Source organism: Saccostrea cucullata, unplaced genomic scaffold (assembly GCF_032062105.1).
Source record: "Saccostrea cucullata isolate Sc308-1 unplaced genomic scaffold, CSIRO_AGI_Scuc_v1 ctg9367, whole genome shotgun sequence".
Classification (NCBI taxonomy): domain Eukaryota; kingdom Metazoa; phylum Mollusca; class Bivalvia; order Ostreida; family Ostreidae; genus Saccostrea; species Saccostrea cuccullata.
This window is the reverse complement of record NW_026930970.1, coordinates 1-12,500: the sequence shown is the minus strand read 5'-3', so window position 1 is coordinate 12,500 and position 12,500 is coordinate 1. Positions and strand designations below refer to the sequence as shown.

Here is a 12,500-nt window from a genome sequence, read left to right as displayed (position 1 = left end):
AATCAACACCTCCAGTTCTGAGGATAGACCAGCAGCCATAGACTTCTGTAGTGCCTTACGTCTACCAGGGGTAGCATTGGTAAGTTCCTTGTTTATGTGTTGACATTCTTTTTTTATATTCAAATGTTTTATGTTCAAATAAATCATCTGAAACCCTAAATAAACACAAAATATGTCAGAACGATAGGTCCTTGTGCACTCTTCTTTTCTTCAAAATGGTGACTGTGTTCATGTAGTGACGTCACATGATATGCTTAAGCCCAAAACCGTGCATTTCAAATAACCATTCAGGTGTGAAACTGAGTTTTCTGGCAATATCTCAGCTATATTAAGTGGACGGATTTTAATGAAATTTTCAGAGAAGTTATTTTTTAAAGAATTCTTTAACATGAAAAAAACATTGAGTCGCATTGCATAAATCCTTTAATCCTTTACAAATCAAATTTTGAATTTGCTTTTTTGTTTGGTCCTCCCCCTGACTTATTATTATGTAGATGATGCATGTGAATGTTGAAATATTTGTTTTTGAGCAAAAGGCTCAAGTGAGTTTTCTGAATGAAACTCTGTTACAATAAAACTCGTTTAGTATAGGAACACAGATATTGCAAATTCATGAATATAGCGAAGTTTTCTTAGATCCCCAGCTATATAGATTTAATAATGACCAATGAAAAAAAATGTTGTTTTATAAAGCTCAAGTCTATGAACATACATTTTACTATTCATTTAAATCATCAAAAAGATCTTTCATCATGTTCATGTTCCACCCTCTGCCTGAATCTTACATGGAACAGTACTTATACATATATAATGAATCAGGTATAAAGCAGTTATTTTCTAGGTCCCAGTGACTTTATTATAACCAAGTGTTACTGTATTGTCATTGTAAACTGTTCACATCTTCTCCAGCCAGTAGGCATATTTGAACTAAACTTGACATAGAGAATCTTTTGGTATTCGAATTAAGGCTGATTCACAATAGTTTTATGTAAACCTTTTGAGAAGATTTCAATTAAAACTAATACTAGTGCTCTTTATTTTTTTCAGTATGCCTTAGCCTATGCCTGTTTAAAGCTAGTCAACTATTCCTTTTTCTTCTGGCTGCCCTACTACCTCCACAATAAGTACAGGTGGAAAGAGACAGTGGCTGACGATATATCTATCTGGTATGATGTGGGGGGAATCATAGGTGAGTACAGCATGTTTCTTGTACACCCCAACCCCTTGATCAGTAGAGCATTTTTTTTGTACACCCCACCCCAACCTTTTGATCAGTAGAGCATATTTTTGTACATCCCACCCCAACCCTTTGATCAGTAGAGCATGTTTTTGTACACCCCACCCCAACCCTTTGATCAGTTAGAGCATTTTTTTGTACACCCCACCCCAACCCTTTGATCAGTAGAGAATGTTTTTTAGCCCCACCCCAACCCTTGATCAGTAGAGCATATTTTTTAGCCCCCACTCCCACATGGCTGATGATATATCTCTCTAGTATGATGTGAGTGGAATCAGTGATGAGCAGAAAGACCAAATTATACATTTTATTTTTCAGGTGGAACAATATTTGGTTTTATATCTGTAAGTTGAAAATAAAAATCATTATTTATTTTTCTCCTTGAATAAGTAGAATTGGTTACTGTAATGAAATTCTATTAACTAAAATTCAAATAAATTTTTTGTGACATTCCTGATTGAATACTTCATACTAAATGTATGTGAAATAAAATTACTTTTTAATGCTAAGGAAAATTTTATAAACTCACAGAAGTTAATTCATCTGTTTTGATCTGCACTACAAGCCTGTTTTTCCTTGTACAAATTCCAGATAGCTAGGAGATATATAGTTTTACTGATCTAGTTCTGAATGACACTTCTTCTTTTTAGTAATAATGTAATGAAAAAAGTAAGTGAATGATTTCTGATTGTAGGACAGATTCCAGCACAGGAGTGTAATAGTTATACCAATGCTGATCCTGGGCATTCCAGCACTGTTTATCTATAGTATGTAATATGATGTTCACTTATTTTTAATTTGTCTGTTCATAACTTCCACCTTGTCTGACATAAAACATTGAAATCAAGTGTAATAAGAAGGTCAGAGTTATGGAATCCTATTTTGTGTAGACAACAAGCAGAATTTAAGTATGGAATTATGAAACCACAATTTTTTTTTCACTGCTAAACCTATGGTCGTCATTCTATTTTACACAACCTACTTAGCAAGCAAAGATTGTATCAATCCTTCAGTACTACAACAATTTTTGCTAATGTATTTTTTTGTATTTCCCCTTTACAACAGATTCCGATTTAAGCAATACCTTGACTATGAACGGTCTGTTGATGGCAGTGGTGGGATTTTTTATTGGGGGCGTGGCCAATCTAGTCAGTGCAGCAATCTCTGCAGATCTTGGTGAGTTTAATAGCCTTAAAGAAAGGAAACCTTTGAGAATTGTCCAAAATGCCTAGTACCGGTAATTGAAGTTCTTTGCATACAATATAAACAGTTGTCCATGTAATTTAATTTCTCAGACATCAGAGTTTTCAATATCTTACCAGAGTAAAGTTAATATAGTGTATGCAAAAATAAAGTTTTAATATACATGTATTAGACACTGATAAATTATAGTCTTATTCTATAATATCTGAATCATGAGAATACTTAGGGGAAACAGAGAGATTCTTGCAGAAAGTATCCATGTTGACAATACATGTTGAATTGTAAAATTTAAACCAGTTCTTTTATTGTCATTTTATTTCTTGTTTGAACACTTCTTTAAATTATACATGTAGTCTTATTCTATAATATCTGAATCATGAGAATACTTGCGGGAAACAGAGAGATTCTTGTAGAAATTATCCACATTCACAATACAAGGGTTGTCCCAAAATTCCGTAGACAAGCGTTGTTTTGTAGGAACCCTACGTCATACATTAATGAAACTTCGTATATAGATTAAACCAATAATATCAAATAAATTTATGGACAAATGTGAAGTAACTACACAAATTATTCCAATTTAAAAGACATATTTCATTGTCTGGTGTAGGAAGGCGGCGCAATACCCAAAAGTTGCAATTTAAATTTGGTATATCGTATTTAAAATCCTATGGAAAAGTAATTACAACCCCTTATTTTTTAATGGAAATGAAAATTCTTAATACTGTTTTATTAACTATATTTCCTCAAATTTTGGTGTTAATGCTTTGATAAATACGAATTTTATAACATTTTATAAACATAGGGTTGAAATCCGACTTTTCGCAAAATGGCGGCTGCGTTGGCACAGGCGGCGCAGTGGACTATGATCAAGTGTTTTGATCCTGAATTCACTCTTATAGAAATGTACCAGTCATAAATGTTTGGTAGACTAGGAAACTTTTTCTCGTCCTTAGTATTTAAAATGACTAAAACGGGTTCTCTATGTATATGTGAATAACAGTAACTAAAATAAAAGACAGGACTAAGAAATCGGCAAGAGTTACATTGTGCAACTCCATTACAGAAACAGACGAAAAGCCCATAGAAATATAGCATTTTCAAATTATTATTATTTCGTACCTGTACATTCATATACTTTGTTTACATATTTTAAAGTTTGATCATATCATAATAATGAAGATATTTCAAATTTATAATTGTAACAATTTCGTTTAATTTAAGAATTTGATTCTGGTAATTGAAATATTTTCGCCAAAAATTTGACCCGTTGACATTTGTATTTTTTGACGTTGCAGATTGCTCCGGGTGTTAGAGAACGATATCACTTTAAATATTGTTACTCGAAAAGTTTTCATATAAACATGGTAAAACTTCGTAATTTATCTGCCAAGAATACGCTTAATCCACCCTGAAAATTTTACAAAGATACATTAATTTCTTTGAAAGATATGAGCTCAGTCTACGAAATTTTGGGACAACCCTCTTACATGTTGAATAAATTATTGTAAAATTTAAACCAGTTCTATTATATTTCTTCTTTGAATACTTCTTTTTTTCAATTGGCTCAATAAAAGGGTAAAAATAAACAGTCATGTTTTCAATGTTTTACCTGAAAAAAAAATTTTGCAATGTTTTACCTGAATAAACACACCTTTTCAATGTTTTACCTGAATAAACACACCTTTTCAATGCTTTACCTGGATAAACACACCTTTTCAATGTTTTACCTGAATAAACACACCTTTTCAATGTTTTACCTGATAAATACACCTTTTCAATGCTTTACCTGGATAAACACACCTTTTCAATGTTTTACCTTAATAAACACACATTTTCAATGTTTTATCTGAATAAACACACCTTTTCAATGCTTTACCTGAATAAACACACCTTTTCAATGTTTTACCTGAATTAACACACCTTTTCAATGATTTACCTGATAAACACACCTTTTCAATGATTTACCTGATAAACAAACCTTTTCAATGTTTTACCTGAATAAACACACCTTTTCAATGCTTTACCTGAATAAACACACCTTCTCAATGTTTTACCTGAATTAACACACCTTTTCAATGATTTACCTGATAAACACACCTTTTCAATGTTTTACCTGAATAAACACACCTTTTCAATGCTTTACCTGAATAAACACACCTTTTCAATGTTTTACCTGAATTAACACACCTTTTCAATGATTTACCTGATAAACACACCTTTTCAATGTTTTACCTGAATAAACACATCTTTTCAATATTTTGTTAAACAGGAAAGCAGGGACCAGTCCAGGGAAACAGCGAGGCCTTAGCAACAGTGACTGGTATAATTGATGGAACAGGAAGTGTCGGGGCAGCCATTGGACAGGTTAGATTGAGATTTTTTGAAACAGTGAAAAGTTAATCTTACATTTCTTTCTGATAGAAAATGATTTTTTTTTTGTAAAAATAATAATTTGTTTCCTTGTTGTGTAACAACTTTTGGGCTTATTTAGTTAGTCATTCTGGAGAGGGCAAGTAAAGAAGTTTTTAGCTCACCTGAGCCGAAGGCTCAAGTGAGCTTTTCTGATCACATTTTGTCCGTCGTCCGTCCGTCTGTCTGTCCGTCTGTCCATCTGTAAACTTTTCACATTTTCGACTTCTTCTCAAGAACCACTGGGCCAATTTTGACCAAACTTGGTACAAAGCATCCTTGGGTGAAGGGAAATTTAAATTGTTAAAATGAAGGGACATATCCCCTCGCAAGGGGAGATACAATGTAATCAAGAAAAGACAAAAATAGGGTTGGGTCATTAAAAAATCTTCTTCTCAAGAACCACTGGGCCAGTAAAGCTGAAACTTATGTGGAAGCATCCTGGGGTAGTGTAGATTCTAAATTGTTCAAATCATGACCCCCGGGGGAAGGGCGGGGCCACAATGGGGAATGAAAGTTTTATATAGAAATATATAGGAAAAATCTTTGAAAATCTTCTTCTCAAGAACCACTGGGCCAGAAAAGCTAGTCTTATGTGGAAGCATCCTGGTATAGTGTAGATTCTAAATTGTTCAAATAATGACCCCCGGGGGAAGGGTGGGGCCACAATAGGGAATCAAAGTTTTATATAGAAATATATAGGAAAAATCTTTGAAAATCTTCTTCTCAAGAACCACTGGGCCAGAAAAGCTGAAACTGATGTGGAAGCATCCTGGGGTAGTGTAGATTCTAAATTGTTCAAATCATGACCCCCGGGGGTAGGGCGGGGCCACAATGGGGTATCAAAGTTTTACATAGAAATATATAGGAAAAATCTTTGAAAATCTTCTTCTCAAGAACCAATGGGCCAGAAAAGCTGAAACTTATGTGGAAGCATCCTGGTATAATGTAGATTCTAAATTGTTCAAATAATGACCCCCGGGGGAAGGGCGGGGCCACAATGGGGAATCAAAGTTTTATATAGAAATATATAGGAAAAATCTTTGAAAATCTTCTTCTCAAGAACCACTGGGCCAGAAAAAGTTAAGCTTATGTGGAAGCATTCTGGGGTAGTGTAGATTCTAAATTGTAGGAATCATGATCCCCGGGGGAAGGGCGGGGCCATTATAGGGAATCAAAGTTTTACATAGAAATATATAGGAAAAATCTTCTTCTCAGGAACCACTGGGCCAAAAAAGCTGAAACATATGTGCCCATGGAAGGATCATGGGGTAGTGTAGATTTCAAAATGTCTAAATTATGATCAGTGGGGTAGGGTGGGGATGCATTATGTATAACAAGGGGGAAATCTGGTAAAGAACAGAATGGTCAAAGTTTCTCAGGTGAGCGATGTGGCCCATGGGCCTCTTGTTTTGAAGATGGCTTTGTCCAAGATAATTTCTCTCTCATCATGGTTTTGTCATTTCAGATTCTGGTACCTCTGATTCAGGATGGTTTGGGATGGAGATCAGTGTTTTATCTGTTTATGTTAATGGTAAGTAATGGGTGCTGTGCTGAAAATAATTGTTTTTCCTTGAATTGTAGCTATAGTGATTCCAGGAGACTCTTGAAAAATGATCCAAGAAAGAGAAGATTACTTGTTAAGTTATACATGTCAAGGGCACATGCATGTTTTGATATATTGATTATTTCAAGATACTTCATTATATCCTTATTCTATTTGTTGAATTTTTGTTCTTGTGAACAAATTTCAATGGATATTAAATTATGAAAACAAAAAAGATACAGGTCTTTGTAAATACTAAAGAAATATATTTCAACCCTATGTGCAACATTTATTCCAATTTTATAGTAAAAACTGTGAACTTTGAGAGCAACAGACTTGGCCGAGACTCCTGATTCATTAATTTTTCACTCTCTCTTTTTCAATGCAGACACTTCTGACAGCCCTGTGTATTCTGCCATTGTTTGTGAGAGAAGTGAGAGACCTGTACTCCAAGAGAAAAATCAAGTATTCATGGTTCACGGGGGCTTCTGTCTCTAACAGGAATGAGGACACTGAGGAATTGTTCAACTGACCTTGACCTATTTACAGACTGATCTTGACACACTTAATGTGATCATAACTTGGTCTATCTACACTTTTGGTATGACCAATTGTTTTATGCATCAGCTAGCTTTTAAGAACCACACAAAGTACATAATATACTGTATGACAGTATTGAAAGGTGTCTAAAGAATGTACATTTGTTTTTGTCTTCCTGTCCGATATAGAAAGGACCCTTACTATGCTGGGCATTTGTATATACACGTAAGAAAGAGATTAACATTGCACTTACTATTTGTGATATTTAGTTTTTTACATCATCGTGAATATTATAACTTACATTAGAGAACTCTATTTCTAGACTACACAGCCTGAATATTTACCAGTTGTTATATGGGATGCATATTATAGGCCATGATGTCAAATCGTACATGTAGTATAATAGTCCATCAGATTCTATAGAACTGTTTTTCTTCATTAGATTATTTTTCTGAAAATATAACTTTATTTCATTTTTCATTTTTTTTAAAGTATATTCTGTGGTGTAATACAGCTTTTAAGTTTTCTAGTCATTTTTGTGTTGAATTTTCATTTCTATATATTATATAACATTTTACCAGCTATTTTATTGCTTATAATATTTTACACATTAAAACTTATGGGGAAATCTGGTCAGTCATTTTTATCAGAATTTTATAAGTCCTAAGTGTATGTTCGTTTTAACTTAATAGATTTAGAATAGTAATGTACGTGCTAGGATTTTACTTTTCAAATTAATCCAACATATTTTTTTTCCAGTTTTGTAGTTGATGTGATTGATTGAACATATTTTATTACATATATGTATATCTTTTATTTCTTGAGATGAGTTTGTTTTAAGCAAAGAATGTATATTTTTTTAATTGATGTGTAAAATAATGTTTTTCTTTCTTTTGGGAGATGGTAGGATTGGGAGATATATATCCCTTTTCTAATTGCAACATCAACTGAGTATAACTGAGTTATATTATTATACAAATTCATTATAAACAAATACATGTAATGTTTGAAAAATGAAACAGTGGATCGATTTATTTTTTTTTATTTTTCACATAAAATTGGTACATACTTTCTTAAAGGGTTTAAATTTAATTATACCCCCCGCAAACGAAGTTTAGGGGGGGTATATTGGAATCACCATGTCCGTCTGTCCGTCTGTCTGTCTGTCTGTAGACGAGATTTTGTCCGGACCATTACTCAGAAACTATTGGAAGGATTTGTCTGAAAATTTGTACACATATTATTCACCATATGAAGTTGTGCACCTGATATTTTCATCTTGATTCGATTATTATTTTGAATATTACAGGTGTTTTTTCATTTTTATTTTGTGGTTTTGTCCGGACCGTTTCTCAGAAACTATTGCAAGGATTAATCTGAAAATTTGTACACTTATTATTCACCATATGAAGGTGTGCAATTGGAATTTTCAACTCTTTTTGTTCATTTTTTTGTATTTTACAGGTTTTATTTTTTTATTTTAATTGACTTGTTCATTTTGGGCTCATGTATAAGGTTTGAGACATAGAATATAGAATATCTGTACAAAAATACTACAGCTTAAAACTACTCATATAAACTTTAAAAAAAAACTTCATCAAGTGCTAAAAACAGTTTTTACATTGCACAGAAGATAATGTAATTTCATTTGCCTCTTGGGAATAATGACTGGACATGCATCCAGTTAAAGATAAATTAATGAGTTTGGTGTGGGAAGTTGAACATTAAGGCATCTCATTATCAACCATGTGTAATCTCCTGGGAATCAGGCACAAGAATTAAAGATCTCTCTTCTCTTATTCTCTTAATTGTAATTTATTGTCTGTCAAAGCACTTCATTACTGGATGACCAGCTCTTTATTTTCAATTTGATATAAAGTTATCAAGATTAATTTGATTTTGTATAATATGATTTTTTTTCAACAATCAGTTTGCAGAGTGACATAACACATAATTGCAATAAATTTTTTTAATGCAGAAATAAAAAAATTAAATAAAAAAAATAATGTTACAATGGAATTACAGTGTATTAGTATTGATGTTTCATTTGGTTGCACCTTTGTTTCATTCATTAAGAAACATGATGAGCAGTCATATTTCACTGCAAATTTTTGTAAGTAAATTGTGAACACCTCTAGATCCATAAAGTATTTTTGAATTGGCACATTCTCTGAAAAACCCAGCGGGGGGTATTCGTCCCTATTGGACAGTTCTAGTTTTTATTGATAAATTATGAATAACGTTTTGATGGTAATTGTTACATGCACACGTATGTGCATTATATCCATTTTATGTATATAATAAAATGTTTATACTAGTTTATTTTTAATTCATGAATCTGCAGGATGAATACAAAGATTTTCAATTATATTTTTGATTATGATTAAGAAATATATTCTTTTTACATTTGTTATTAAAAAGCATGCACTTTAATTCTTTAACTTTCTCTTCATACAGGTATATTTTTGAAATTAGAGAAATTACCATTTGTGAAGTTATTTTCTGTGATAAATTTCAATATTATTGTGCCATTATACTTTAATTTATTCCTGTTTGGCATTATACATGTAGTCGGAATCCATCAAGATATTGTCTCTGTTTATCATCAAGTTATTTTCATTGAATGTTTAGTACTGTAATTATTCTTATACATGTACAGTAATATGCATCAAGCAGATCATACAGGCCATGGAAAAAAAGGGAATAAAATAAGAGTTAAAGGAGCCTTATTCTATTTATTTAATAAATGTCAGTGAAAATACTTTAATTCTTTGAAAATCTTTTTTTTCTGCTCCTGAGTATTAAAAAACTAACATAATTATGATTACCTCTTCCAAATGATATTAATTCATGGCACTAGGGTCAGGGGTTTTGGTATTAGGGTAGGGCTTTAATGTTTGAAAATCTCCTCTGCCTCTAGGTATTTGTTCCACTTTCACTACTGGCACCATGCCCTAACAACCCTCACCCTGACCAGTAGGGCCATGGATTTCACAATTTTGGAAGAGGCATTCTTGTTCATCAAAACTATAAACTTTGTTTATTTAATACCCAGGAGCAGAAGAGAAGATTTTCAAAGTATTAATACATGTTCACTATCAAATCATTAGAATCCCGCCTTAAGAGCAGAACCCCTCGTCCTGAGGCCTTGAAATTCACATGTTAGGAAGAGGTACCCTTCTTCATAACTTTGTATACTGAAAGGAAAAAGAAACGCAGGGTAGCATAATTTTTTATAAAAATTTGACCACATGACCGAAAATTACGAAAATTGGTCAGAAGGGAAATTTAGTTACTGTGCATCAAAATCAGTATTCAGAATAACTCAACCGTAAAATTTGTGACGTCACGTAGGGAAAACGCTAAAAAGCCCGAAACACGTGCAATTTGAAAACGACGAGTTTGTCAACAAATCTTGTTGCATTATTTGATGCATATGAGGTATGCACATCGTTTTTCAATATTAAGAGACATTATGAATCTATTGCAATCTTGGCACAGTTTACGGAAGTTCAATGGGGTCTTGTCTTCGAATTGCCTAATTAATGAAAAAGGCAACAATGGTTTAGTAAACAGTCTCTTGTAAATTTTCCCCCATAAAACATTCTACCCGTTGTCAGAGAGGGTCTGGAGTGGTTTTCAATCAACCGTGACGATGACGTTAACGCAAAACAGAGCCATGTTACGAGCGGGTTACTCGTCCTGTCATCTCTTAAATCGCCACCTTACTAACACAAAAACAGACATTTATAGAGTAGACGATTATAATCATTACATTCATACGAAATTTGAAAGAAAACAATTCCGCAATTTGGTTTTTTGAGCCATTCAACTTACTGGTGTATTCCTCTCACTGGCGCATGCGCGCGCCGTTTGACTTATTTTTTTGCGTGGTTACCAATGCTAAATATAGCCAGGGTTTGAAAGATAAACATTCCGATAAAATTCCATGCAAAGGAGAAATAAGACTTTGACAGATGCACGAGATAGACATTGAAGATAATGAGAGTTTTCGATTTTCACTTTTGGGGGGTATCGTCATTTGAACTGCAATAACTCATGAATAATTAGACAGAATCATATGAGACTTTGGTTATATCTTTTTGAAAGATGATTTTGAATGTTAGATAGGAAAACTAAAACGTATTTTAAGAAAAACAAATTTACTTCACCTCAAAAGTTTACCCTGCGTTTCTTTTTCCTTTCAGTATACATACCAGCTGTATTACATCCCCCAGGTCACTGGAGGGGGGGGGGGGGCAAGAAATTCACAATTTTTTTGTTTCCCTGCGCCCATAGAGTATTAAATATACCAAAATTGTTTAAAAATATGTGTTGAGTGGTTTCAGAGAAGCTGAAAATGTTCAAATGTCAACGCACGATGCATGTCGATAAACGAAAAAGATAGTAATAGATCACCTGAATTAAAAAGGTCATAACCTACTTTTGAAATTTCAAGGTATTATCTACATACATGTGGGATACGAAGAGGCTTAGAATAGAAGTGATAATGATTGTATAACTTATCAGAAGAGCAATTTTAAGCCCGTTAGCCTCTTGTTTACTTTTCTTTTCTTCTGGTTTGCGCCTCCTTTCCATACTTTCAATGTTGTTTAATATGACCTGCGTATTGATGCATTCAGAATGAGTAAAGTAATTCATAAAAAATACGAGTTTACTAGTATTCCCAAACGTTAAACAAAACATGCAGAATATGGACTAAAAATGAACACAGGTAAATGACAGAACACGTTTTCTTTCGTATTCGAACGTTTTGAAAGAATATCAAGATTTATATTACGATATATATGGAGAGGGTTGTTCGATGTCAAATTTTGTCTAACACTCGCACACTCTAACACTGCATTTTATAGTTTTCAAAATGTTGTGACTTTGGAGATGTGTGTAGACGTTTTTTCACTATCGACATCTGTGTTGACAGACATGATGGAAACAGTCTGAGCAATCTCACCGGCTCCACAAAACTCTTTCATGGACATGACTCCAAACTTGACCTGCTCCACCCCCATCACCACCCCCGCCTTGACCTTACTGGCAGCCTGGCTACTGGTGTCTTTGACCGTCTCTCGAAAGAGAATCACTTGACTACGGACTTTCTTTATTTTCTTCCCCAGCTTTGTTTTGACGCCTGACGTTGCTGTGGCGGTCTCACCGTCATGTGAGGAGTTTCTGTCGTCTGCTACATTTGCATCCCTCAGAAGAGGATCCGCATCTGAATATTCGTCATCGCTGTTTTCTGTGGAAACAATCAGAGAATTGGGCTTGGTAGCCTCGTCACATTGACTCTTAGGATGTGTCTTTTTGAGCTGTGGTTGTGCACAATCACATTTGCAGAGGTGCACCGCGCACATCTTTATAGTTCCAATAAATATACTCAACAGAAGCACACTACCAGCGCAAACTACCCCAAAGAACACGCACATCCACTGTATCTCGAATAATTTTGTCATGGATTCCAAAACGACACTGGACGTGACATTTCCGTTTTCACTGATAAAATTACAAAAATACTTCCCCTGGAGACCATTAACAAAATTCTTA

The 12,500-nt window shown here is 33.7% G+C and overlaps 2 protein-coding genes across 7 annotated transcripts in view; one reads left to right on the top strand and one right to left on the bottom strand.

Annotated features, from left to right (window-relative positions):
• Nucleotides 1–7,737, top strand: part of LOC134230787 (sugar phosphate exchanger 3-like) — an 18,628-nt gene extending 10,891 nt beyond the window's left edge. For 2 of the 6 annotated variants that reach the window (XM_062712638.1, XM_062712636.1), the window contains 8 exons: nucleotides 1–79; nucleotides 1,048–1,189; nucleotides 1,556–1,581; nucleotides 1,932–2,004; nucleotides 2,303–2,413; nucleotides 4,713–4,807; nucleotides 6,321–6,386; nucleotides 6,787–7,736. The exon at nucleotides 1–79 is cut by the window's left edge and continues 28 nt beyond it. In XM_062712638.1, the coding sequence (XP_062568622.1) occupies nucleotides 1–79; nucleotides 1,048–1,189; nucleotides 1,556–1,581; nucleotides 1,932–2,004; nucleotides 2,303–2,413; nucleotides 4,713–4,807; nucleotides 6,321–6,386; nucleotides 6,787–6,930 (736 nt within the window). In that variant the 3' untranslated portion in view covers nucleotides 6,931–7,736. Of the gene's footprint in view, nucleotides 80–1,047; nucleotides 1,190–1,555; nucleotides 1,582–1,931; nucleotides 2,005–2,302; nucleotides 2,414–4,712; nucleotides 4,808–6,320; nucleotides 6,387–6,786 lie in introns of all 6 variants that reach the window. The other 4 variants (XM_062712635.1, XM_062712637.1, XM_062712639.1 and 1 more) reach the window with 4 other exon arrangements.
• A 4,078-nt stretch (nucleotides 7,738–11,815) lies between these two features.
• On the bottom strand, nucleotides 11,816–12,428 carry LOC134230788 (uncharacterized). The gene has a single exon (XM_062712641.1). It carries the CDS (start codon nucleotides 12,407–12,409, stop codon nucleotides 11,816–11,818), a length of 594 nt encoding a protein of 197 aa, XP_062568625.1. The 5' UTR covers nucleotides 12,410–12,428.
• Between the last annotated feature and the right edge of the window lie 72 nt (nucleotides 12,429–12,500).